This window comes from Pseudophryne corroboree, chromosome 6 (genome assembly GCF_028390025.1).
Source record: "Pseudophryne corroboree isolate aPseCor3 chromosome 6, aPseCor3.hap2, whole genome shotgun sequence".
Taxonomy (NCBI): domain Eukaryota; kingdom Metazoa; phylum Chordata; class Amphibia; order Anura; family Myobatrachidae; genus Pseudophryne; species Pseudophryne corroboree.
In genome coordinates, this window is record NC_086449.1 from 72359180 (window position 1) to 72385510 (window position 26331).

At 47.8% G+C, this 26331-nt stretch overlaps 1 protein-coding gene across 16 annotated transcripts in view; it reads left to right on the top strand.

Moving 5' to 3' along the window:
• The window catches only part of CACNA1A (calcium voltage-gated channel subunit alpha1 A), a 502477-nt gene that overhangs the window by 300078 nt on the left and 176068 nt on the right, over positions 1-26331 (top strand). For all 16 annotated transcript variants that reach the window (XR_010180475.1, XR_010180476.1, XM_063931156.1 and 13 more), the window contains 4 exons: positions 14576-14777; positions 15161-15325; positions 15560-15670; positions 16761-16844. Coding sequence is in view for 14 of the 16 variants with exons in the window: in XM_063931156.1 (XP_063787226.1) it covers positions 14576-14777; positions 15161-15325; positions 15560-15670; positions 16761-16844 (562 nt within the window). In the remaining 2 variants the exon portion in view is untranslated. The remainder of the gene's footprint in view (positions 1-14575; positions 14778-15160; positions 15326-15559; positions 15671-16760; positions 16845-26331) is intronic.

Consider the following 26331-nt stretch of genomic DNA (forward strand, 5'->3'; position numbering starts at 1 on the left):
AAGAAAGCGCTGGGACATCTAGGAAGAGGTAGCAGAGAGACAGTTGGAGATACGAGTGAGGAGAGCAGTGGAGAGGTCTGAAGAGGAAAATAAGATTTTACTTACCGGTAAATCTATTTCTCGTAGTCCGTGGAGGATGCTGGGACTCCGTAAGGACCATGGGGAATAGACGGGCTCCGCAGGAGATAGGGCACTTTAAGAAATCTTTGGACTCTGGGTGTGCACTGGCTCCTCCCTCTATGCCCCTCCTCCAGACCTCAGTTAGGGAAACTGTGCCCAGAGAAGATGGACAGTACGAGGAAGGATTTTTGTAAATCTAAGGGCGAGATCCATACCAGCCACACCAATCACACCGTATAACTTGTGATAAACTACCCAGTTAACAGTATGAACAACAACATAGCCTCGGTTCAACCGATAAACTATAACATAACCCTTATGTAAGCAATAACTATATACAAGTCTTGCAGAAGAAGTCCGCACTTGGGACGGGCGCCCAGCATCCTCTACGGACTACGAGAAATAGATTTACCGGTAAGTAAAATCTTATTTTCTCTAACGTCCTTGAGGATGCTGGGACTCCGTAAGGACCATGGGGATTATACCAAAGCTCCCAAACGGGCGGGAGAGTGCGGATGACTCTGCAGCACCGAATTGAGCAAACAGGAGGTCCTCCTCAGTCAGGGTATCAAACTTACAGAATTTTGCAAAGGTATTTGATAGTGATGAGCGGATTCGGTTTTACTCGGTTTTACTCGGTTCTCAAAACGGCATCTTATTGGCTCACGGATGTCACGTGTTTTGGATAGCCAATAAGATGCCGTTTTGAGAACCGAGTAAAACCGAGTAAAACCGAGTAAAACCGAACCTCGCTCATCACTAGTATTTGACCCCGACCAAGTAGCAGCTCGGCACAGCTGTAGTGCCGAGACCCCTCGGGCAGCCGCCCAAGAAGAGCCCACCTTCCTAGTGGAATGGGCCTAAACCGATTTAGGTAACGGCAATCCTGCCGTAGAATGCGCCTGCTGAATCATGTTACAGATCCAGCGAGCAATAGTCTGCTTTGAAGCAGGGCCGCCGACCTTGTTGGCTGCATACAGGACAAACAGTGCTTCTGTTTTGCAGATCCTAGCCGTTCTGGCCACGTAAATTTTCAAAGCCCTGACCACATCAAGGGACTCAGAATCCTCCAAGTCACGTGTAGCCACAGGCACGACAATAGGTTGGTCCATATGAAAGGATGAGACCACCTTTGGCAGGAATTGAGGACGGGTCCGCAATTTCGCTCTATCCATATGGACAATCAGATAGGGCTTTTAGTGATAAAAGCCTCCAATTCCGAAACTCGCCTAGCCGAAGCCAAGGCTAACAACATGACCACCTTCCAGCTGAAATATTTCAACACCACTGACTTAAGTGGTTCAAACCAATGAGACTTAAGGAACCGTAACACCACGTTAAGGTCCCAAGGTGCCACCGGCGGTACAAAAGAAGGCTAAAAATGCCGTACTCCCTACACAAACGTTTGTACTTCCGAAAGAGAAGCCAAATCTTTTTGGAAGAAAATGGATAAGGCCGAAATTTGAACCTTTATCGATCCTAATTTTAGGCCCAAGTTCACTCCAGTTTGAAGGAAGTGAAGCAGACGGCCCAAAAGGAATTCCTCCGTAGGAGCATTCCTGGCCTCACATCAGGAAACATATTTTCGCCATATTCGGTGATAATGTTTCAATGTCACTTCCATCCTAGCCCTAATTAGGGTAGGAATGACCTCCTCCGGAATACCCATTACCGCTAGGATCCTGCGTTGAACCGCCATGCCGTCAAACGCAGCCGCGGTAAGTCTGGGAGCCGCTGCAGCAGGTCCTGTCTTAGACGAAGAGGCCACGGATTCTCTGTGAGAATTTCCTGCAGATCTGGATACCAGGTCCTCCATGTCCAATCTGGAACAATGAGAATTGGTCTCACTCCTCTTTTTCTTATTATCCTCAACACCATGGGTATGAGAGGAAGAGGAGTAAACACAGAAACTGACCGGAACACCCACGGTGTCACTAGGGCGTACACAGCTTACTGCCTGAGGGTCTCCTGACCTGGCGCAATAACTCTCCGGCTTTGTGTTGAGGTGGGACGCCATCCTGTCTATCAGTGGCAGTCTCCACCGAATTGCAATCTGTGCTAAGACTTCCTGATGAAGTCCCCACTCTCCAGGACGTAGGTCGTGTCCGCTGAGGAAGTCTGCTTCCCAGACGTCCACTCCCGCAATGAACACTGCTGACAGTGCGCTTACATGATTCTCCGCCCAGCGAAGAATTCTGGTGGCTTCCGCCATCACCACTCTGCTCCTTGTGCCGCCTTGGCGGTTTACATGAACTACTGCGGTGACGTTGTCTGACTGGATCAGAACCGGTTGGTCGCGAAATAAGGTCTCCGCCAGACGTAGGGCGTTGTATATGGCCCTTAGTTCCAAGAAGTGAAGACAAGTCTCTTGAATTGACCAAAGACCTTGGACATTTTATTTATCACTGTGTGACTGCTCCCCAACCTCGGAGACTCACGCCCGTGGTCACCAAGATCCAGTCCTGAATGCCGAACCTGCGGCCCTATAGAAGGTGAGCATCTTGCAGCCACCACAGGAGAGATACCCTGGCCCTGGGGGAGAGGGTGATCAACTGATGAATCTGTAGATGTGACCCGGACCACTTGTCCAATAGATCCCATTTGAAAGACCTCGCATGGAACCTGCCAAAGGGAATGATTTTCCCCGGACTCGGGTGCAGCGATGCCGACACCTGTATTGGTTTCAAAAAGTTCCTGACCAAAGTCATGAGTTATTGGGCCTTCTCTATCTGAAGGTAAACCCCTTTCTGGTCCGTATCCAGAATCATACCCAAGAAGGGCAGACTAGTCATAGGAACCAACTGTGACCTCCGGATATTGAGAAACTAGCATTGTTGCTGTGACACCTTCAGCGAAAGTGACACGCTGTTCAACAACTGCTCTTTTGATCTCGCCTCATAAGAGATCGTCCAAGTATGGGATAACTGTGACTCCTTGCTTGCGTAGGAGCACCATCATTTCTGCCAATTACCCTGAAATTGGTAATGACAATACTGTACCGCAATTGTCAGGTATGCCTGATGGGGTGGATAAATGGGAACATGAAGGTATGCAGCCTTTATGTCTAGATACACCATCAAATCCCCCCTTTCCAGGCTGGCCATGATCGCTCTGAGCGATTCCACTTTAATTTTGAACCTTTTCTAGTATAGGTTCAGAGGTTTTAATTTTAAATAGGTCTGACCGAACCGTACGTATTCGGAACTACAGCTAAGGTTGAGTAATAGCCCCTTCCTTGTTGCAGGAGGAGCACCTTGAGCACCACCTGTTGGAGATACAATGTGTGAATTGTATTTAATATAACTCCCCTTCTGGGGAAGAAGCCGGTAGGTCCGATAAGGAAAAACCGGCGAGGAGGCACCTCTCGAATTCCTTTGTAACCCTGAGAACAATTTTTATTGTCCCGGGATCCACCTGTGAGTGAACCCAGCTGTGGCTGAAGAGTCGAAGACGTGCTCCCCCTGGGACGGACTCCCTTAGCGGAGCTCCCGCATCCTGCGGTGGATGTAGTAGAGGCCGGGGAGGACTTCTGTTCCTGGGAACTAGCTGTGCCCCGTGCCCTACCTCTGGTAAGAAAGGACACTCCTCATACTTTTTTGTTATTCTGCGACCGAAAGGACTGCATTTGATAATGTCGTGCTTTCTTAGTCTGTGAGGGAATATAAGGCAAAAGATCAGAATTACCCGCTATAATTGTGGAGACCAGGTCCGAGAGCCCTTCTCCACACAATTCCTCAGCCTTGTGAGGTAAACCCTTCATATGCCTCTTTTAGTCGGCATCACCTGTCCATTGCATGTTCCACAGGACAAGTCTAGCAGAAATCGACATAGCGTTGACTCTAGAACCCAGTAGACTAACGTCTCTTTGGGCATGTCTTTTATATATATATATATATATATATAAAAGCCAACATCTTTTACATATAAATATATCTATATATATCTATATACTAGGGACAATAATATGTCATCCTTATCTAGGGTTTCAACCTCCGCTGATAAGGTATCTGACTATGCTGCTACAGCGCTATAAACCCATGCCGACACAATCGCCGGTCTGAGTAGTGTACCAGAATGTGTGTAAATGGACTTCAAAGTACTTTTACTGCATGCTATCTGCAGGATCCCTGAGGATAGCTGTTAAGTCAGCGCTACCTTTTTGGTTAAACGTGTCAAAGCCTTGTACACCCTAGGGGAAGATTCCCATCGTATCCTGGCCCCATTAGGGAAAGGATACTCCCTAAGAATTCTTTTTGGGAAACTGCAGCTTCTTGTCTGGAGATTCCCACTCTTTTTTTTCATGAGAGGAGGGAAATTTACCTCAGCTTTCTTCCCCTTAAACATGTGTACCCTCGTGTCAGGGACAGATGAGTCATCAGTGATATGCAAAACATCTTTTATTACAATAATCATATATTGAATTCTTTTCTGCCAGTCTTGGCTGTACTTTGCATTAACGTAGTCGACACTGGAGTCAGACTCCGTGTCGATGTCTATTGTTTTGGATAGTGAGCGTTGTGAGACTCTGAAGGTCTCTGTGACATAGGGGCAGACATGGGTAGATTCCCTGTCTGTTCTCTAATCTTTTGTAATAAGTTCATCTTAGCACTTAATTTCACATATCCAATCAGGTGTCGGCGCTGTCTACGGAGACACCACGCACCCACACAGATTTGCTCCATCTCTTCCTTAGGATAGCCTTTTACCGCAGACATGTCGACACACACGTACCGACACACTCCACACACACAGGGAATCTCTTATCTGAAGACAGGTTCCCCCCCAGGCCCTTTGGAGAGACAGAGAGAGAGAATGCCAGCACACACCCCAGCGCTATATAACCCAGGAAAAAACACAGAATGTTTACCCAGTAGCGCTGCTGTAATGTATAATCACCAAATATGTGCCCCCCCCCTCTACTTTAAAACCCTCTTCACCGTGTGTCAAGCAGGGGAGAGTCCGGGGAGCTTCCTCTCAGCGGTGCTGTGGAGAGAAAATGGCGCTGGTGAGTACTGAGGGAGAAGCCCCGCCCCCCCGGCAGCGGGCTTCTGTCCCGCTCAAACTTACTAAAATATGGCGGGGGCTCTTTTATATACCTGTACAGTGCCCACCTGTACATGTATATATACTTTTTGCCATAAGAGAGGTGTTATATTGCTGCCCAGGGCGCCCCCCCCCCTCCCCCTGCGCCCTGCACCCTTACAGTGACCGGAGTGTGTGAGGTGTATGGGAGCAATGACGCACAGCTGCGGTGCTGTGCGTTACCTCAGTGAAGCTCTGAAGGCTTCTGCCGCCTGAGACGTCTTCTGACTTCGTTTCTTCTGGCTCTGTGAAGAGAACGGCGGTGCGGCTCTGGGGGTGGACGCCCAGTAAGTACCTGTGTTCACCCCCTCTGGAGCTAATGGTGTCCAGTCTTAGACAAGAAGGTCTGCCCCTCTCTCCTCAGTCCCTCGATGCAGGGAGCCTGTTGCCAGCAGTGCTCCCTGTAAAAATGTAGAAAAAATCCAAACAAAAATGCTTTCTAGGCAGAGAACTCAGGGAGCTCCCTGCAGTGCACCCATCTCGCTCTGGGCACAGTGTAAAACTGAGGTCTGGAGGAGGGGCATAGAGGGAGGAGCCAGTGCACACCCAGAATCCAAAGCTTTCTTAAAGTGCCCTATCTCCTGCGGAGCCCGTCTATTCCCCATGGTCCTTACGGAGTCCCAGCATCCCCAAGGACGTTAGAGAAAGATAGATTTGAGTGTCATCAGCATAGAGATGATATTGGAAACCAAAAGAACTAATGAGCTTACCTAGTGAGGACGTATAGAGAGAGAAGAGAAGAGTACCAAGGACAGAACCTTGGGGTACCCCTACAGTTAGTGGAAGTAAAGGGGAGGTGGAGTCATGAGAGGAGACAGAGAATGAACGGTCAGAAAGGTAGGAGGACAGCCAAGAAAGGGCAGTGTCACGCAGACCAATGGAGTGAAGGATTTGCAGTAGGAGAGGATGGTCTACAGTGTCAAAAGCAGCAGAGAGATCCAGTAGAATAAGTAGAGAGTAGTGTCCCTTAGATTTAGCAGCATGGAGGTCATTGCATACTTTTGAAAGGGCAGTTTCAGTGGAGTGGAGGGGACGGAAGCCAGACTGGAATGTGTCAAGCAGTGAGTGTGAGGAAAGAAAGGAAGTAAGGCGGATGTAGACAATACGCTCAAGGAGTTTGGAGGCAAAAGGGAGGAGAGAGATGGGTCGGTAGTTGGAGAGATTGTTTGGATCAAGTGTAGGTTTTTTAAGAATAGGAGAGATGAGTGCATGCTTGAAGGCAGAGGGGACAGTGCCTGATGAGAGGGAGATATTGAGAAGGTGGGAAAGATGGGAACAAGCAGGAGGAGAGAGGTAGCGGAGGAGGCGGGAGGGGATAGGGTCAAGTGGGGAGGTGGTGAGGGGACAGGAACGAATGAGGGCCATGACTTCCTCTCCAGATGCATGGGAGAAAGATGTCAGAGTTGGTGCGAGGGATGGGGAGGGTTGGTAAGGGATGGGAGAAGGCTGGTTACTGATGGTCTGGCGGGATGTGATATCCTGACGTATGGAGTCAATTTTGGATGTGAAGTAAGTGGCAAGTGAGGAAGGGAGACGAGGTGGAGGTGGGCAGAGTAGTGAGTTCAGGGTGGTAAAGAGGCACCGGGGGGTTGGAAGACTGGGAGGAGATGAGGTTCTTGAAGTATGACTGTTTAGCAAGAGAAAGGGCAGCACTGAAGGATGAGGGCATACGTTTGAAATGGAGAAAGTCTGCCTTAGAGCGTGATTTCCTCCAGTGACGCTCAGCAGTACGTGAGCATTTTTGCAGATATCTGGTGCATTTAGTGTGCCAGGGTTGAGGTGTAAATTTGCGAGGGTGAATAGTGGTTGGTGGAGCAACAGAGTCAAGAGCAGAAGTAAGGGATGCATTGTATGTGGAAGTGGCTTGTTCAGGGCATGAGAGAGAGAGAATAGGAGAGAGAAGTGAGTCAAACAAGGAGGAAAGGAATGTGGTGTCAATAGCTTCAATGTTACGCTTAGTGATGGTAGCCTTAGGAGGTAGAGATGGGGAAGTCGAGAGAGATAGGTTAAAGGAGGGCAGGTGGTGGTCAGAGAGGGGAAATGGGGAGTTGGAAAAATCAGAAATATCACAGCGGTGAGTGAACACCAGATCCAGTGAGCTCCCATTCACGTGGGAGGGTGAGGAGGTCCACTGGGAGAGACCAAGTGAAGAGGTGAGGTTAAGGAGTTTAAAGGCAGGGGATTGTGTGGGGATGTCAATAGGGATGTTGAAATTGCCTAGGATAATGGAGGGAATGTCAGAAGAGAGGAAGTAAGGAAGCCAGGAAGCAAAGTTGTCGATGAATTTGGAAGCAGTGCCAGGGGGGCGGTAAATGACAGCTACTCTAAGATGTACTGGTTGGAAGAGGCGTATAGTATGGACCTCAAATGTAGAGAATGTAAGGGATGGTTCTGGTGGTATGAGTTGGTAGGAGTAACTAGAAGGTAAAAGGACCCCAACACCACCCCCATGGCGACCCCCAGGTCGGGGGGGGGGTGAATGTGAGGCCCCCAGCAGAGAGAGCAGCAGGAGAAGTAGTGTCAGAGGGCGTAATCCAAGTTTCAGTAATGGCTAGTATGTTTAGGGAGTTGGAAATGAAAAGGTCATGAGTGGGGACCAGTTTGTTACAAACACATCTGGCATTCCAGAGGGCACAGGATAGGGGGTATGAGTTTGTGGGAGAGATGTGAATGAGATTATCAGGGTTGCTGTAGCGATGAGGTGAGATTAACTTTGAGGGCAGGGATGATGAGAGAGTATAATGGTGCGGTTGCCTGAGCTAGGAGGGGAAACTGCAGGAGGTGGGCATGGAGGGAGGTCAGTGTGATGTGGATGGGGGTGTGGGGTGGTGACAGGGAAGGGAGAGAGGGAGCAGGGCTGAGTTGTGGGGTAGCAGGACCATGGGGCAGAGGTGAATGAAAGTGGGGTAACAGGAAAGGAGGGGGAAGGAAACAGAGGGATGGAGGGGAGACAGAGGAGGAGGTGTAGGAGACTAGGGTGGAAGGATAAAGATACATTATTAGGTAGACACTGAGTAATGTGGGGAGTATAAGAAAGCCTTTACATAGTGTTAAGTAGGTAAATAGGTTGAGGGAAAGTGGAAGTAGGAGAGGAGACTGTAAGGGAATCCGAGCAGAAGAATTGCAGAAATGCAGGTGAGAAAAGCAGTGTAGGCTCAAGGGGTGTAGATTTAGTATGAAATGAGTCAAAAGCGTAGATAAAGTGGGTGCAGAAATGTATCTGGAGTGTAAGAAATGAAAGGATTGTGAGAGGTTTAAGAAGCGATGGTAATTATGTTAGAGGTTTTAAGTGTTTGCAGGTAAAATTGCATTGGTGCAGCTGTGCTTAAAAAAATAAGAATTTACTTACCGATAATACTATTTCTCATAGTCCGTAGTGGATGCTGGGAACTCCGTAAGGACCATGGGGAATAGCGGCTCCGCAGGAGACTGGGCACAAAAGTAAAGCTTTAGGACTACCTGGTGTGCACTGGCTCCTCCCCCTATGACCCTCCTCCAAGCCTCAGTTAGGATACTGTGCCCGGACGAGCGTACACAATAAGGAAGGATTTATGAATCCCGGGTAAGACTCATACCAGCCACACCAATCACACCGTACAACCTGTGATCTGAACCCAGTTAACAGCATGATAACAGAGGAGCCTCTGGAAAGATGGCTCACAACCACAATAACCCGATTTTTGTAACAATAACTATGTACAAGTATTGCAGACAATCCGCACTTGGGATGGGCGCCCAGCATCCACTACGGACTATGAGAAATAGAATTATCGGTAAGTAAATTCTTATTTTCTCTGACGTCCTAGTGGATGCTGGGAACTCCGTAAGGACCATGGGGATTATACCAAAGCTCCCAAACGGGCGGGAGAGTGCGGATGACTCTGCAGCACCGAATGAGAGAACTCCAGGTCCTCCTCAGCCAGGGTATCAAATTTGTAGAATTTAGCAAACGTGTTTGCCCCTGACCAAGTAGCTGCTCGGCAAAGTTGTAAAGCCGAGACCCCTCGGGCAGCCGCCCAAGATGAGCCCACTTTCCGTGTGGAATGGGCTTTTACAGATTTTGGCTGTGGCAGGCCTGCCACAGAATGTGCAAGCTGAATTGTGCTACAAATCCAACGAGCAATAGTCTGCTTAGAAGCAGGAGCACCCAGCTTGTTGGGTGCATACAGGATAAACAGCGAGTCAGATTTTCTGACTCCAGCCGTCCTGGAAACATATATTTTCAGGGCCCTGACTACGTCCAGCAACTTGGAGTCCTCCAAATCCTTAGTAGCCGCAGGCACCACAATAGGCTGGTTCAGGTGAAACGCTGACACCACCTTAGGTAGAAACTGGGGACGAGTCCTCAATTCTGCCCTATCCATATGGAAAATCAGATAAGGGCTTTTACATGATAAAGCCGCCAATTCTGACACTCGCCTGGCTGAAGCCAAGGCCAATAACATGACCACTTTCCACGTGAGATATTTTAGATCCACGGTTTTTAGTGGCTCAAACCAATGTGATTTTAAGAAACTCAACACCACGTTGAGATCCCAAGGTGCCACTGGAGGCACAAAAGGAGGCTGTATATGCAGTACCCCTTTTACAAACGTCTGAACTTCAGGAACTAAAGCTAGTTCTTTCTGGAAGAAAATTGACAGGGCCGAAATTTGAACCTTAATGGACCCCAATTTTAGGCACATAGACACTCCTGTTTACAGGAAATGCAGGAATCGACCTAGTTGAAAATTCCTCCATCGGGGCCTTACTGGCCTCGCACCCCGCAACATATTTTCGCCAAATGCGGTGATAATGCTTTGCGGTTACATCCTTCCTGGCTTGATCAGGGTAGGGATGACTTCATCCGGAATGCCTTTTTCCTTCAGGATCCGGCGTTCAACCGCCCTGACGTTAAACGCAGCCGCGGTAAGTCTTGGAATAGACAGGGTCCTTGCTGGAGCAGGTCCCTTCTTAGAGGTAGAGGCCACGGGTCCTCCGTGAGCATCTCTTGAAGTTCCGGGTACCAAGTCCTTCTTGGCCAATCCGGAGCCACGAGTATAGTTCTTACTCCCCTCCGTCTTATAATTCTCAGTACTTTTGGTATGAGAGGAAGAGGAGGGAACACATACACTGACTGGTACACCCACGGTGTTACCAGAGCGTCCACAGCTATTGCCTGAGGGTCCCTTGACCTGGCGCAATACCTGTCCAATTTTTTGTTTAGGCGGGACGCCATCATGTCCACCTTTGGTTTTTCCCAATGGTTTACAATCATGTGGAAGACTTCTGGGTGAAGTCCCCACTCTCCCGGGTGGAGGCCGTGCCTGCTGAGAAAGTCTGCTTCCCAGTTGTCCACTCCCGGAATGAATACTGCTGACAGTGCTATCACATGATTTTCCGCCCAGCGAAGAATCCTTGCAGCTTCTGCCATTGACTGCTTCTTGTGCCACCCTGTCTGTTTACGTGGGTGACTGCCGTGATGTTGTCCGACTGGATCAACACCGGCTGACCTTGAAGCAGAGGTCTTGCTAAGCTGAGAGCATTGTAAATGGCCCTTAGCTCCAGGATATTTATGTGAAAAGATGTCTCCAGGCTTGACCATAAGCCCTGGAAATTTCTTCCCTGTGTGACTGCTCCCCAGCCCCGCAGGCTGGCATCCGTGGTCACCAGGACCCAGTCCTGAATTCCGAATCTGCGGCCCTCTAGAAGATGAGCACTCTGCAACCACCACAGGAGGGACACCCTTGTCCTTGGTGACCAGGGTTATCCGCTGATGCATCTTAAGATGCGACCCGGACCATTTGTCCAGCAGGTCCCACTGGAAAGTTCTTGCGTGGAATCTGCCGAATGGCTTTGCTTCGTAGGAAGCCACCATTTTTCCCAGAACCCTTGTGCATTGATGCACTGAGACTTGGCTCGGTTTTAGGAGGTTCCTGACTAGCTCGGATAACTCCCTGGCTCTCTCCTCCGGGAGAAACACCTTTTTCTGAACTGTGTCCAGAATCATCCCTAGGAACAGAAGACGAGTCGTCGGAACCAGCTGCGATTTTGGAATATTGAGAATCCAACCGTGCTGTCGCAACACTACCTGAGATAGTGCTACACCGACCTCCAACTGTTCCCAGGATCTTACCCTTATCAGGAGATCGTCCAAGTAAGGGATAACTAAAACTCCCTTCCTTCGAAGGAGTATCATCATTTCGGCCATTACCTTGGTAAAGACCCGGGGTGCCGTGGACCATCCAAACGGCAGCGTCTGAAACTGACAGTGACAGTTCTGTACCACAAACCTGAGGTACCCTTGGTGAGAAGGGTAAATTTGGACAAGAAGGTAAGCATCCTTGATGTCCAGAGACACCATGTAGTCCCCTTCTCTTGAATTTGAACCTCTGTATGTAAGTGTTCAAAGATTTTAGATTTAAAAACGGTTTCACCGAGCCGTCCGGCTTCGGTACCACAACAGTGTGGAGTAATACCCCTTTCCCTGTTGCAGGAGGGGTACCTTGATTATCACCTGCTGGGAATACAGCTTGTGAATGGCTTCCAAAACTGCCTCCCTGTCTGCTTATAAAGCCCCAGCGTCATGCTGAGGGCTTGGCAGAGGCGGGAGAGGGCTTCTGTTCCTGACAACTGGCTGATTTCTGCAGCCGTTTTCCTCTCCCTCTGTCACGGGGCAGAAATGAGGAACCTTTTGCCCACGTGCCCTTATGGGAACGAAAGGACTGCGCCTGATAATACGGCGTCTTCTTATGTTGAGAGGCGACCTGGGGTAAAAACGTGGATTTCCCAGCTGTTGCCGTGGCCACCAGGTCTGAAAGACCGACCCCAAATAACTCCTCCCCTTTATAAGGCAATACTTCCATATGCCATTTGGAATCCGCATCACCTGACCACTGTCGTGTCCATAACCCTCTTCTGGCAGAAATGGACAGCGCACTTACTCTTGATGCCAGTCGGCAAATATCCCGCTGTGCATCACACATATATAGAAATGCATCTTTTAAATGCTCTACAGGCAATAATATACTGTCCCTATCTAGGGTATCAATATTTTCAGTCAGGGAATCCGACCACGCCAACCCAGCACTGCACATCCAGGCTGAGGCGATTGCTGGTCGCAGTATAACACCAGTATGTGTGTAAATACATTTTAGGATACCCTCCTGCTTTCTATCAGCAGGATCCTTAAGGGCGGCCATCTCAGGAGAGGGTAGAGCCCTTGTTTTGACAAGCGTGTGAGCGCTTTATCCACCCTAGGGGGTGTTTCCCAACGCACCCTAACCTCTGGCGGGAAAGGATATAATGCCAATAACTTTTTAGAAATTATCAGTTTTTTATCGGGGGAAACCCACGCTTCATCACACACCTCATTTAATTTCTCAGATTCAGGAAAACTACAGGTAGTTTTTCCTCACCGAACATAATACCCCTATTGGTGGTACTCGTATTATCAGAAATGTGTAAAACATTTTTCATTGCCTCAATCATGTAACGTGTGGCCCTACTGGAAGTCATATTTGTCTCTTCACCGTCGACACTGGAGTCAGTATCCGTGTCGGCGTCTGTATTTGCCATCTGAGGTAACGGGCGCTTTAGAGCCCCTGACGGCCTATGAGACGTCTGGACAGGCACAAGCTGAGTAGCCGGCTGTCTCATGTCAATCACTGTCTTTTGTAAAGAGCTGACACTGTCATGTAATTCCTTCCAGCAGTTCATCCACTCAGGTGTCGACCCCCTAGAGGGTGACATCCCTATTACAGGCAATTTGCTCCGCCTCCACATCATTTTCCTCCTCATACATGTCGACACAAACGTACCGACACACAGCACACACACATGGAATGCTCTGATAGAGGACAGGACCCCACTAGCCCTTTGGGGAGACAGAGGGAGAGTTTGCCAGCACACACCAGAGCGCTATATATATACAGGGATAACCTTATATAAGTGTTTTTCCCCTTATAGCTGCTGTATTGTTTATACTGCGCCTAATTAGTGCCCCCCTCTCTTTTTTAACCCTTTCTGTAGTGTAGTGACTGCAGGGGAGAGCCAGGGAGCTTCCCTCCAACGGAGCTGTGAGGGAAAATGGCGCCAGTGTGCTGAGGAGATAGGCTCCGCCCCCTTCTCGGCGGCCTTTTCTCCCGTTTTTCAGTGTAATCTGGCAGGGGTTAAAATTCATCCATATAGCCCTGGGGGCTATATGTGATGTATTTTCGCCCGCCAAGGTGTTTTTATTGCTGCTCAGGGCGCCCCCCCCTAGCGCCCTGCACCCTCAGTGACCGAAGTGTGAAGTGTGCTGAGGAGCAATGGCGCACAGCTGCAGTGCTGTGCGCTACCTTGGTGAAGACAGGATGTCTTCTGCCGCCGATTTTCCGGACCTCTTCTTGCTTCTGGCTCTGTAAGGGGGCCGGCGGCGCGGCTCTGGGACCGGACTCCATGGCTGGGCCTGTGTTCGATCCCTCTGGAGCTAATGGTGTCCAGTAGCCTAAGAAGCCCAATCCACTCTGCACGCAGGTGAGTTCGCTTCTTCTCCCCTTAGTCCCTCGATGCAGTGAGCCTGTTGCCAGCAGGTCTCACTGAAAATAAAAAACCTAAAACTAAACTTTTCACTAAGCAGCTCAGGAGAGCCCCTAGTGTGCACCCTTCTCGTTCGGGCACAAAAATCTAACTGAGGCTTGGAGGAGGGTCATAGGGGGAGGAGCCAGTGCACACCAGGTAGTCCTAAAGCTTTACTTTTGTGCCCAGTCTCCTGCGGAGCCGCTATTCCCCATGGTCCTTACGGAGTTCCCAGCATCCACTAGGACGTCAGAGAAACAAAATTACAATAATACCATACCATATGATCAATCAGGCAATGCGCCTGGCGCAGCACCAGTACTATATATAGTACATGTGTATTTTATGTTAAACAAACGGACATTTCCCAACATTTGCTTGAGTTACCATCCACGTGGACATCTGTTGGGAATAGTAACCTGTGGCGAGCAAAGTGAAGTGAGCCACTTTGCCCGAAGCGAGCCCGCAAGGGTACACGTTTGTACTGATGGTGGTCACATAAATATACAAGATTTGGCCAAAAAACTTGTCAACCATTGACATGTCGATCTTTGACCCTGTGCACCTTAACCACTGTCAAGTTCAATCAATCAACTGTTGACCTTTTCTATCTGTCGACCTAATGCATATCGACTATTTGGGGTCAACCTATGGACTGTCGATTATAACACTGTCGATCCATTAATCCACACCCACTCAGCATGAGCCCCTAAGTGTGTAACCAGTTCAACTCTCATGTGTGAGCTCTTCTGCCTGTCATCTTGCTATATCAATACTGCTGACCTCACTCTTCCTCTGATGCCACACGTGTCCATTCTTCCCTGTGTTTCCGCAGTGTTCTCAGACACTCTGTGGACGCCACCTATGAAGACCAAGGTCCCAGGCCTGGATTCCGTATGGAGATGTCCATCTTTTATGTCGTTTATTTTGTGGTTTTCCCTTTCTTCTTTGTCAACATTTTTGTAGCCTTGATTATCATCACTTTCCAGGAGCAAGGGGACAAAATGATGGAGGAGTACAGCCTGGAAAAGAATGAGGTGAATAACTATGTTACACAGATGGGGTCACTCAGGACCTGATCTATTTAAATATTACAGTATGTTACAAAGCTACATGTCGGATTGTAGCTTATACATTATAAGTTAAATGTGTTTGTCCAATTCCCTATTAATGTCTGTTATTCTAAAATAAAAACTCGTTTTTATTGAGATAACACATAAATTGGTAGAATAATCAGCCGTAGGACACGAGTACCATTATACTTATGTTTGTTTTGTGAGTGGTTCTGCTATTATTATAATGTTTTTTCTTCTTTCTACTCTCCTCCGCCCCTTCCTTTACCCCTTTTATCTCTCTATGCCAATTCTTTCTGACCCCGCCTCCTTCTTCTCTATGTCCCCACCCTCCTGTCACATTGCAGAGAGCCTGTATTGATTTTGCTATAAGTGCCAAGCCCCTTACTCGCCACATGCCGCAAAACAAGCAAAGTTTTCAGTATCGAATGTGGCAATTCGTGGTGTCTCCCCCTTTCGAATACACAATTATGGCTCTCATTGCCCTGAACACCATTGTACTGATGATGAAGGTAAGAGATTTCTACAGGAGGGTAGAACATAAAAAAAAACAATAGATGTTTATAGAAGCGTCAGACATTAAAAACTAGAGAAAAGATTACTTTGTTGCTCACTGAGCAAGAAGGTCAGGCATGTGCCACAGGTAGGGGATCAGGTTTTCTGTCTCCTGTATATGGTTGAGGCATAGGGAGGGGCTGGTGAGGACGCGGAACATGGATAAACTGTCTACCAACTCTCTCTTGCAGTTCCATGGATACTCTAATACATATGAGCATGTGCTGAAAGCATTTAACATCGTCTTCACGTCTCTTTTCTCGCTGGAGTGTCTTCTGAAGATCATGGCTTTCGGGGCTCTGGTGAGTCCTTCATCTTATCACACTTGTACATTCTATAAGTCCATGTAGCTTAGTTCCAGAGAGGTCACGCACCATAGTTTTCATCAGGCACCTACAGCAAACGCTTATACTTGTTAGCCTTTGTGGAACATACACAACATTGCATATTTTTTTGAGGCATATTATTTTAAGAACGGATGTTCTTTGTGATGTCTACAGATGAGATGTCACCAAAAGCAGAGCCGATATGATGCCCTAGGCAAGACTTTGGCTGGTGCCCCCTAGCACCGCTGCTAGTTCTGCAGGAGATGCCTAACATGAGTCAGCTGGCAGCTCTGCTAACGTCGGGCGCCTCTTATTTGCATCACTATGTGGCTAGGATGCACTGCACAAGCAGCTTCTGCTGATTAAAATGATATGCAGCATGCCTATATTCTGTGTGCGACTGCGGCTGTATCTGCATACGAAATGCTACATTGCAGTGATTTCCAGGAATACACGCAACATAGCATTTTGTATGCAGATACAGCCGCAGTCACACACAGAATATAGGAATGCCGCATATCATTTTAATCAGCAGAAGCTGCTGGTGCACCTAAGCATACCAAATGCCCTAGGCATTTGCCTAGTTTGCCTATGCCTAGGGCCGGCTCTAACCAAAAGGATACTCACCCTATAGCAACCCAGCCAGTCTTCTAGACAGAGAGAGAGATAAAGTACCAACCAATCAGTTCCTGACATTTAAAAGTCTGTGATTTAAAAATGACAGGAGCGGATTGCTTTATTGCTCTCCGCTTTGTCACTCTCCAAACAGAATAGAGTGAGCAGTACATCTTATAAACAAAATAAGTTGCTTAAGATATATATTTCCTGAGATAAATTTCCAAAACTTTGCAATAGGCCAGACAATTGAGGACTATACAGTGTGTCAGACTTGCAACTGGTAATATAATACTGTCGAATAATATTGTGGCTGTTTTATACTCTGTGTGCATTTTCCAAAATATTTGGCCTGGAACGTGTATTTGTAAATTATACTGTAGGTACTTATTCCAGTGCCACAGCCACATGTTTAAGTCTCCCATCAAAGTTTTAGTGTTTCTTGTTGCAGAATTATTTCCGCGATGCTTGGAACATCTTCGATTTTGTGACAGTCCTCGGCAGCATTACAGATATCGCCGTCACGGAGTTCTTGGTAAGTCCAGATGAGTGGGATGCGATGAGTGTGATGTCGCGGCCGAGCATCTGTGGGGTTGTAACCAGAGCCTACAGGTGACCAAAGTACCTGTGTCTGCTCTCTAGTGTGTAGTGTATATGGGAGTGCTGCTGCATTGGTCCGTGTAGAAGTATGTTGGATACAGCCTATTTGACTACACACAGGAATATATTGTGGGGTAATATGCACCAGGAGTGTGCACTGCTGTGGATCTCGGGTGGGGATGCGGTTATGTGACTGGCGGTCAGGAGACCGCCGGTCACTATATCGACACCAGAGTCTCGCTCGGCGTAAAGCCCAACAGTCGGCATGCTGACTGTCAGGGACTATGTCCACTGGTGCATGGAGAAGGGGATGCAAGCATTAGACTGTAGCTATTTTTTCTAATGCAGTCTATGAGCAAATTAGTTGCAGTGGACTAAAGCATAATTTTCCAGTGTACCAGGTTTCATCAATACCCCTGTTTCATCAATACCTGTACCAGGTTTCATCAGTACCCCTGGTTGCGTCACGCAGATACGCTCTGCAGACTTAATGTTTGCACCTAATCTGCAGCCAAGACTACATTCCCTATATTTTGTTGTTATAACAAGTTTCCAAGGCTGCATGTAAAACAAGCAATATCAGTAATTCTGTACTGTCTTCTGCTTCTGGGACAGAAGTCAGGGACTTGACTCCCAAACTACACACATATTAATGTATTCATTCAGTATATTCTCATTTTATCCCTTTGCAGACACAGTCCAGCCCCTCTCATTAGCTACGCAGAGGGCGGAGCACTGACTTGGTTGTCAAGGTCTTATTGATGCTATGAAGCGGTTATGAGGGAGAGTGTTAATGAGTTCTGAAATGATGTGAACATTTCTGATATCCTACATATAGTACAGCTAGTGGACTGTATAGGATTTATAGGATATCAAACTTGATATTCCTATTTTTCCAATTGCAGAATAGTGATATTGATAAACCATATACATGGAAATAACATATTCTTATATTATTACAGAGTGTGTTGCTGTTACACATATAGCATACATTAATAACATATGGGAAATTAAGATGTTTGAACATCTCTGGATTGAAGTGTGACGGAAATATTATCCCTGATAGTTTGGTAAAATAGGATGGGCACTCAGAATTCTGTTGGATCTATGTAGTCAGGGCTTTGCTGGAATATCTGTAAGTGCCTTGCTTAAATCTCAGTACAGTAGTCAATGCAGGAATCTTATGGACTCTATCTAGAAATTGCAGTGATTTGCTATCTGTGTGTAAGTAATGCAGTGCTGTGCTGGAACCTGTGTGAGTAATGCAGTGCTCTTCTGGAATCTGTGTGAGTAATGCTGTGCCCGGCTGGAATTTGTGTGAGCAATGCAGTGCCCTGCTGGAATCCGTGTGCGTAATGCAGTACTCTTCCGGAATCTGTGTCAGTAATGCAGTGCTCTTCTGGAATCTGTGTCAGTAATGCAGTGCTCTTCTGGAATCTGTGTGAGTAATGCAGTGCCCTGCTGGAATCTGTGTCAGTAATGCAGTGTTCCTCTGGAATCTGTGTGTGTAATGCAGTGCCCCGCTGGAATTTGTGTGAGTAATGCAGTGCTTACCTGGAATCTGTGAGTAGTGCAGTGCTCTCCTGGAATCTGTGTGAGTAATACAGTGCTCTCTTGGAAACTGTGAGTAATGAAGTGCTCTTCCATAATCTGTGTGAGTAATGCAGTGCTCTTCTGGAATCTGTGTGCGTAATGCAGTGCCCTGCTGGAATCTGTGTGATTAATGCAGTGTCTTGCTGGAATCTGTGTCAGTAATGCAGTGCTCTTTTGGAATATGTGTGAGTAATGCAGTGCTCTTCCAGAATCTATGTGAGTAATGTTCTCCTGGAATATGTGTGAGTTATGCAGTTTTCTGCTAGAATCTGTGTGAGTAATGCAGTACTCTACCAGGAATCAGTGTAATGCAGTGCTGTGTAATGCATCTGTGGGCGTAATAATAGGATTTTAATACCTACCGGTAAATCCTTTTCTCGTAGTCCGTAGAGGATGCTGGGGTCCATTTTAGTACCATGGGGTATAGACAGTTCCGCAGGAGCCTTCGGCACGTTAAGACTTTTTTAATAGTGTGAACTGGCTCCTCCCTCTATGCCCCTCCTCCAGACCTCAGTATAGGAACTGAGTCCGAGGAGACGGACAACTTCGAGAGAACTTACATTAACTAGGGCGAGATTCACACCAGCCCACACTCTACAGACATGCCACCTAACATGGCCATAACATAACCCATGCCAACGTGCATGTACAACGTAACAGCCAACAGCTGTAACAAACCATAACACATGAGAACTGTGTAAAAAAATTATAAATGTAAAAATGCAGGAAAAAATGAGCACTGGGCGGGCGCCCAGCATCCTCTACGGACTACAAGAAAAGGATTTACCGGTAGGTATTAAAATCCTATTTTCTCTTACGTCCTAGAGGCTGCTGGGGTTCATTTTAGTACCATGGGGATGTACCAAAGCTCCCAGTACGGGCGGGAAAGTACTAATGTTCCTGCAACACTGAGTGACCAAATTGAAGGTCGTCAGCAGCCAAGGTGTCAAACTTGTAAAACTTAGCAAACGTGTTTGCCCCTGACCAAGTAGCTGCTCGGCAAATCTGCAACGCCGAGACACCACGGGCAGCCGCCCAAGACGAACCCACTTTCCTTGTAGAGTGGGCCTTTACCAAAGTCTGTATCGTCAATCCTGCCTTTGAATGAGCGTGCTGAATCATACCTCTGATCCAGCGAGCAATAGTCTGCTTAGAAGCAGGACACCCAATCTTGTTGGGGTCATAAAGGACAAACAAGGCCTCTGTTTTCCTTAACCGAGCCATTCTTGTCACATAAGTCCTCAGAGCCCTGACGACATCCAAGGACTTGGAAACAGCTGAGGTGTCAGAAGCCACTGGCACCACCACAGGTTGGTTGATATGGAAAGAAGACACAACCTTCGGAAGAAAATGCTGACGCGTCCGCAGTTTAGCCCTGTCTTCTTGAAAAATCAAATAAAGACTCTTGTGAGACAGAGCCCCTAACTCAGACACTCGTCCGCCTGATGCCAAGGCCAACAGCATGACCACTTTTCAAGTGAGAAACTTTAACTCCACCTCTTGCAGAGGCTCAAACCAGTCCGATTTAAGGAACTGCAACACTTCATTAAGATCCCATGGCGCCGCAGGAGGCACAAAGGAAGGTTGGATGCGCAGAACACCCTTCACGAACGTCTGAACCTCAGGAAGGGAAGCCAATTGTTTCTGAAAGAAAATGGACAAAGCCGAAATTTGGACCTTGATAGACCCTAATCTCAAGCCAGCATCCACACCCGCCTGTAGAAATAGGAGAAGACGTCCTAATTTAAACTCCACCGCAGGAGACTTCCTGGATTCACACCAAGAGACATATTTTCTCCAAATACGATGGTAATGCTTGGACGTTACCCCTTTCCTGGCCAGGATAAGTGTGGGAACGACTGCATTGGGAATACCCTTACGGGCTAGGATCTGGCGTTCAACAGCCATGCCATAAAACGTAGCCGCGGTAAGTCTTGATAAACTAACGGCCCCTGCTGAAGCAGGTCCTCACGAAGAGGAAGAGGCCAAGGGTCTTCCAGGAGTAACTCCTGAAGATCCGGATACCAAGCCCTCCTTGGCCAGTCTGGAGCAATGAGAATTGCCCGAACCCCTGTTCTACTGATTAACTTTAGAACTCTTGGTATTAGAGAAAGTGGAGGGAACAGATACACTGACTGGAACACCCACTGGGTCACCAAGGCATCCACAGCTACTGCTTGTGGGTCTCTCGACCTGGAACAGTATGTCGGAAGTTTCTTGTCGAGACGAGATGCCATCATGTCTACTTGAGGAACGCCCCAGCGACTTGACACTTCTGCAAAGACATTTTGGTGGAGGCCCTATTCTCCTGGATGGAGATCGTGTCTGCTGAGGAAGTCTGCTTCCCAGTTGTCCGCTCCTGGAATGAAGATTGCTGATAGAGCTCTTGCATGTCTTTCTGCCCAGAGGAGTATTTTTGTCACCTCTGCCATTGCCGCTCTGCTTTTTGTTTTTCCCTGACGGTTTATGTGAGCTACTGCTGTCACATTGTCCGACTGGATCTGTATGGGTAGATCCTGAAGAAGATGCATTGCTCGCTGAAGGCAGTTGTAAATGGCTCTCAACTCCAGAATGTTTATGTGAAGAAGCGTTTCTTGACTTGACCATCTTCCTTGGAAGCTTTACCCTTGCGTGACTGCTCCCCAACCTCGGAGACTTGCATCCGTGGTCACCAGGACCCAGTTTCGAATCCCGAACCTGCGTCCTTCCAAGAGGTGAGATGTTTGCAGCCACCACAGGAGTGAAATCCTGGCCTTTGTTGACAGTATTATCTTCTGATGCATGTGTAGATGCAATCCGGACCACTTGTCCAGTAGGTCCCACTGGAACACCCTGGCATGGAATCGGCCAAACTGTAGAGCCTCGTAGGCCGCTACCATCTTTCCCAGCAGGCGGATGCATTGATGAACTGACACGCGTGCTGGTTTCAGAACTTGTTTGACCATCGGCTGGATCTCCAGAGCCTTCTCCACCGGAAGGAAAACTCTCTGCACCTCGGTGTCCAGTATGGGGGGTCATTCCGAGTTGTTCGCTCGCTAGCAGATTTTAGCAGCATTGCACACGCTAGGCCGCCGCCCTCTGGGAGTGTATCTTAGCTTAACAGAATAGCGAACGAAAGATTAGCAGAATTGCGAATAGAAAATTCTTAGCAGTTTCTGAGTAGCTCCAGACCTACTCACAGATTGCGATCAGCTCATGCCGTTTCGTTCCTGGTTTGACGTTACAAACACGCCCTGCGTTCGGCCAGCCACTCCCCCGTTTCTCCAGACACTCCCACGTTTTTTCCTGGCACGCCTGCGTTTTTCCGCACACTCCCAGAAAACGGCCAGTTTCCGCCCAGAAACACCCACTTCCTGTCAATCACACTCCGATCACTTCAACGATGAAAATTCTTCGTTCGGACGTGAGTAAATCTACTAAGTTTTGTGCTAAAATACTTACCACATGCGCACTGCGTACCGTGCGCATGCGCATTTTTGCCTTAATCGCTCCGTTGCGAAAATCGTCAACGAGCGATCAACTCGGAATGACCCCCATCATTCCCAGAAATTATCATTTCTTCTTCGGTTCCAACTGTGATTTTGGAAGGTTTAAGATCCACCCGTGCTGTTGAAGCACCGACAGGGACAGAGCAATGTCCTGCACTAACTTCTCCCTTGACCTCGCCTTTATGAGGAGATCGTCCAGGTACAGAATTATGTTGACTCCTTTCTTGCGAAGGAGTACCATCATCTCTGCCATTACCTTGGTGAACACCCTCGGAGCCGTGGAGAGCCCGAAAGGTAATGTTTGGAACTGGTAGTGGCAGTCCTGCACCGCAAACCTCAGGTATGCCTGATGTGGAGGGTAGATGGGAACATGTAGATAAGCATCCTTGATGTCCACCGACACCAGAAATTCCTTTCCTTCCAAGCTGGAGATCGCCGCTCTGAGGGACTCCATCTTGAACTTGAACCATTTTAAAAACAGATTTAGAGACTTCAGGTTCAGAATCGGTCTGACTGAGCCATCCGGCTTCGGTACCACAAAGAGGCTTGAATAAAAATCTTTTCCCTGTTGTAATTCGGGAACCAAGGAAATTACCTTGTCTTGACACAATTTCTGTATTGCGCTCAACACGTTTGACCTGTCTTGGACAGAAACTGGTAAGGCTGATTTGAAAAATCGGCATGGGGGAAGATCTTGAAATTCCAACCTGTAACCCTGGGATACTATTTGTAACACCCAAGGATCCAGATCCGAACGAATTCAGATTTGGCTGAAGAACAGTAAGCGTGCCCCCACCCGATCGGACTCCCGCATGGGAGCCCCAGCATCATGCTGAGGTTTTTGCAGCAGCAGGTGCTGGTTTCTGTTCTTGTGAACCAGCCGGCGTTGTAGGCTTTCTACCTCTACCTCGACCTCTTCCTGCAAAGAAGGGGCTGCCTTTTGCCTTTTTGTACTTGTTGGGCCGAAAGGACTGCATGGTATGAGAATGATACCCCTTCTTAAGGGGAGCAGTTGCGGAAGGCAAAAATGCAGACTTGCCCGATATAGACTTGGAAATCATGGTATCTAGCTTGTCACCAAAAAGGGGCTCCCCGTTATAAGGGAGTGGCTCAATATTTCTCTTTGATTCCTCATCAGCATGCCAGTGGCGAACCCATAAAGCCCTGAGGCCTGAAATCACCATAGCCATGGCTCTGCAACTCAACAAACCAACATCCTTAATAGCTTCAACAAAATACCCTGCCGCATCTTTGATGTGGCTGAGGATTAGCAGTACTTCATCCTTATCCACAGTGTCAATATTAACCATTAAATTGTCTGCCCATTTTTCTACCGCGTTACCCACCCACGCACCAGCAATGGCGGGCCTGAGTAGCGTACCGTTAGCGGTATATATGGATTTTAAAGTTGTCTCTAACTTACGGTCAGCAGGATCCTTTAAAGAAGCTGACCCTGGGTGTAGGAGTAGTATCAGTAAATTCTAACACCTCTTTGATAGCAACAATCATGCACTGTATGTTTTTGGCTAATTTGGGGTCTACCCCTCTCAAGTCCCCAGTGTCGGCATCCGTCTCGGAATCTGTGTCAGTGTCCCCCTTCATTATTTGGGCAAGGGACCTCTACTGGGAACTGGAGGGGACCCGAGTAGATGAACCGGAGGCATCAGTAAACAGTGCATCCTCCACAGACTGTCTCCAATAAACGGTCTGTTCCTCAGAGTCTGAGAATCTTTGTGCTAACATAGAAATATTACTTTCTCACCCACTCCGGCTCCCTCTGGGAAGTAAGAGCCGCCACATTACCCTCTTGTGCATCTAAAATGGGCTCCTCAGGTGAAGACTTCCTCCCGACTTCTGACATGTTACACACGTGTACACACACACACACACACACACACACACACACACACACACACACAGACCCCTTTCACACAGGAGCTATCGGGGACAGACCCACACAGAAGTCTGTAGAGAAACACAAGGGGATTTGCCAGTCATACCCAGCACCCTTATATAATGTGCAGCACACACTATAAACGCTTATCACCTATTGATATAACTATAATATATATATATAATATATTTAAATGGTCCTTCCCTTGTAGAACCACTGGTACTTGTAGTAGCTGTGGTAGAGAAGAGCAGCGTGGATCCTCACAGCGCGTCTGCAGGAGAAAATGGCGCGCTGGTGAGTGAACTGTATGCCTGAGGAGAAGCTCCGCCCCCTAGCAATGGCGCGTTTCCCTCAGAACAGGGGAATCTTTATACTGGCCCCCGGGGGTCCCCACGGATGGGGAATACACTTTTTTTAGCCAGGGAGAGAAAAAGGTTTCATGCCGCTCAGAGCGCCCCCCCCCGCACGCTCTGCACCCGCTGAGAGACATGGCGCGCAGCGTCCCCGCTGCGCTGTTACCTTACAAGCTGCCAACGATGACCGGAGGACCTTCTCTGCCGGACTCCGGTAAAATACTCACCTGTCTTCTTTCTTCTGGCTCTGTTAGGGGGTGGCGGCAGTGCTGCGGGAGAGAACGCGGGCCATGTTTGAGCTGTGTTCAGTACCCTCAGGAGCTAATGGTGTCCTGTTAGCGGAAGTCCCACTAAGCAGGGAATCTGTTGCAAGCAGCTTCCCTGTAAAACAAAAAACTTAACAAAGTCTTTACAAACAAAGCTCTGTAGAGCTCCACTAGAGTGCGTCCAGTCTCCTGGGCACATTTTCTAAACTGAGGTCTGGAGGAGGGGCATAGAGGGAGGAGCCAGTTCATACTATTAAAAAAGTCTTAAAGTGCCGAAGGCTCCTGCGGAACCGTCTATACCCCATGGTACTAAAACGGCCCCCAGCATCCTCTAGGACGTAACAGAAATTCGGCTGTGTTGGAATCTTTGTGAATAATGAAGTGCTCTGCTATAATCTGTGTGAGTAATGCAGTGTTTGCAGGAATTTATATGCACATTGCAGTGCTCTAGGTCGGAGAATCTGTGTGAATAATGCCGTGTGTGATGCTGTTCTGTAACCTGTGCAGTTCAGCATAACTGTGTGTGCTCTCCATAGATGGTGTAGTGCTCTGCAGTGCTCTGAGTGGGTGGTGCATTGCTCAGTGGGGCTCCCTCACTCCTATAATGATCAGTGTATCTCTGTCTTGTCTTTTTCATGTCTCTCTCTATCCCTCTGATATTTTGGCCCCGGCAAAAAATAACTCATCCAATCAAAATGCACTATGAATCTCATGTGTCCATCCATGAAACTGGTCTGTGTCTTCATGCCAACTACACCCCCACCTCCCCCCATACCTATTAACCCTCACCCCAAATCCCACGCACAAACTCCTGCCGCAATCTCCTCCATCTACAACTGCATCGCAGAACCCGGTTGGTTTGTAATTTATGACCTAATGCATAAACATTACCTGCTGCATGTCAGAGGTTGTGCACTCAGACTCGCCCCATCCCCTACTCCTGACGTGTCTATCTAAATCTTGTTATGTTTCCTTAGAACATTTGCGTGTTTCCTTTATCCCAAATGGCGGGAATGAATCTCCCTTTTATTTTACTATTCCTTTCAGTACAAAAAAGGAGCCACTGCTTCCACATCTCTGCCTGTGGTAACTAACACCCAGCCAGAACTTAGGAGCACTTTATTCAGCTTGTCAATAAGATGTCCTTAGATAGCACACAGTAGAAATAAATGTGTGTGTGTATATATGATATGTATATATATATATATATATATATATATATCTTTATTGGTTCCGCATAATGAGCCTCTCAAAGTTTCCTGTACGTCCCCAGACATCCTAAAATCTTTAGTAAAGCCATCATTGATCGCACTGTGCATATTTATTATTCAATAATCCTCCATATTCCAATGCACCGATCACCTTCTGTCTGCTGCCATCACATTTTTTATTTATTCGGCCAATACATTTCAGACTTACCTTACTTCTTCCTCTCTTCACTCTCTCTCTTCCCTAAATCCCCCCCCCCCCCCTCTGGTCTGACTAGATTGCATGCCTCTGTATCCTCCACCCTTCTAAGGATTTTGGCTTGGTTTCTTGCTTTGCATGCTGCACTGTCCCAGCCAAACATCGGGCAGCTTCTGGGGTACCTCTAAAACTGGCCACAAGGTCCTTGTCCAGAAATTTGTCAGGCTGTCTCCCGTAATGAATGAATATCTGGAAAGTCTTCCACTATGTGTCCTTGGTGGCCCTATGAAGCCAGTCTTAAAGCTGGCATGTCCATTTCTAAACATGTAACCTAGGCCAGGACGGCTAAAATGTTATTCCTCCTCAGGGATCACAGCAATGCAGTGTAACCCATCAGCCGCACACAGCAGAGGAGGCCATT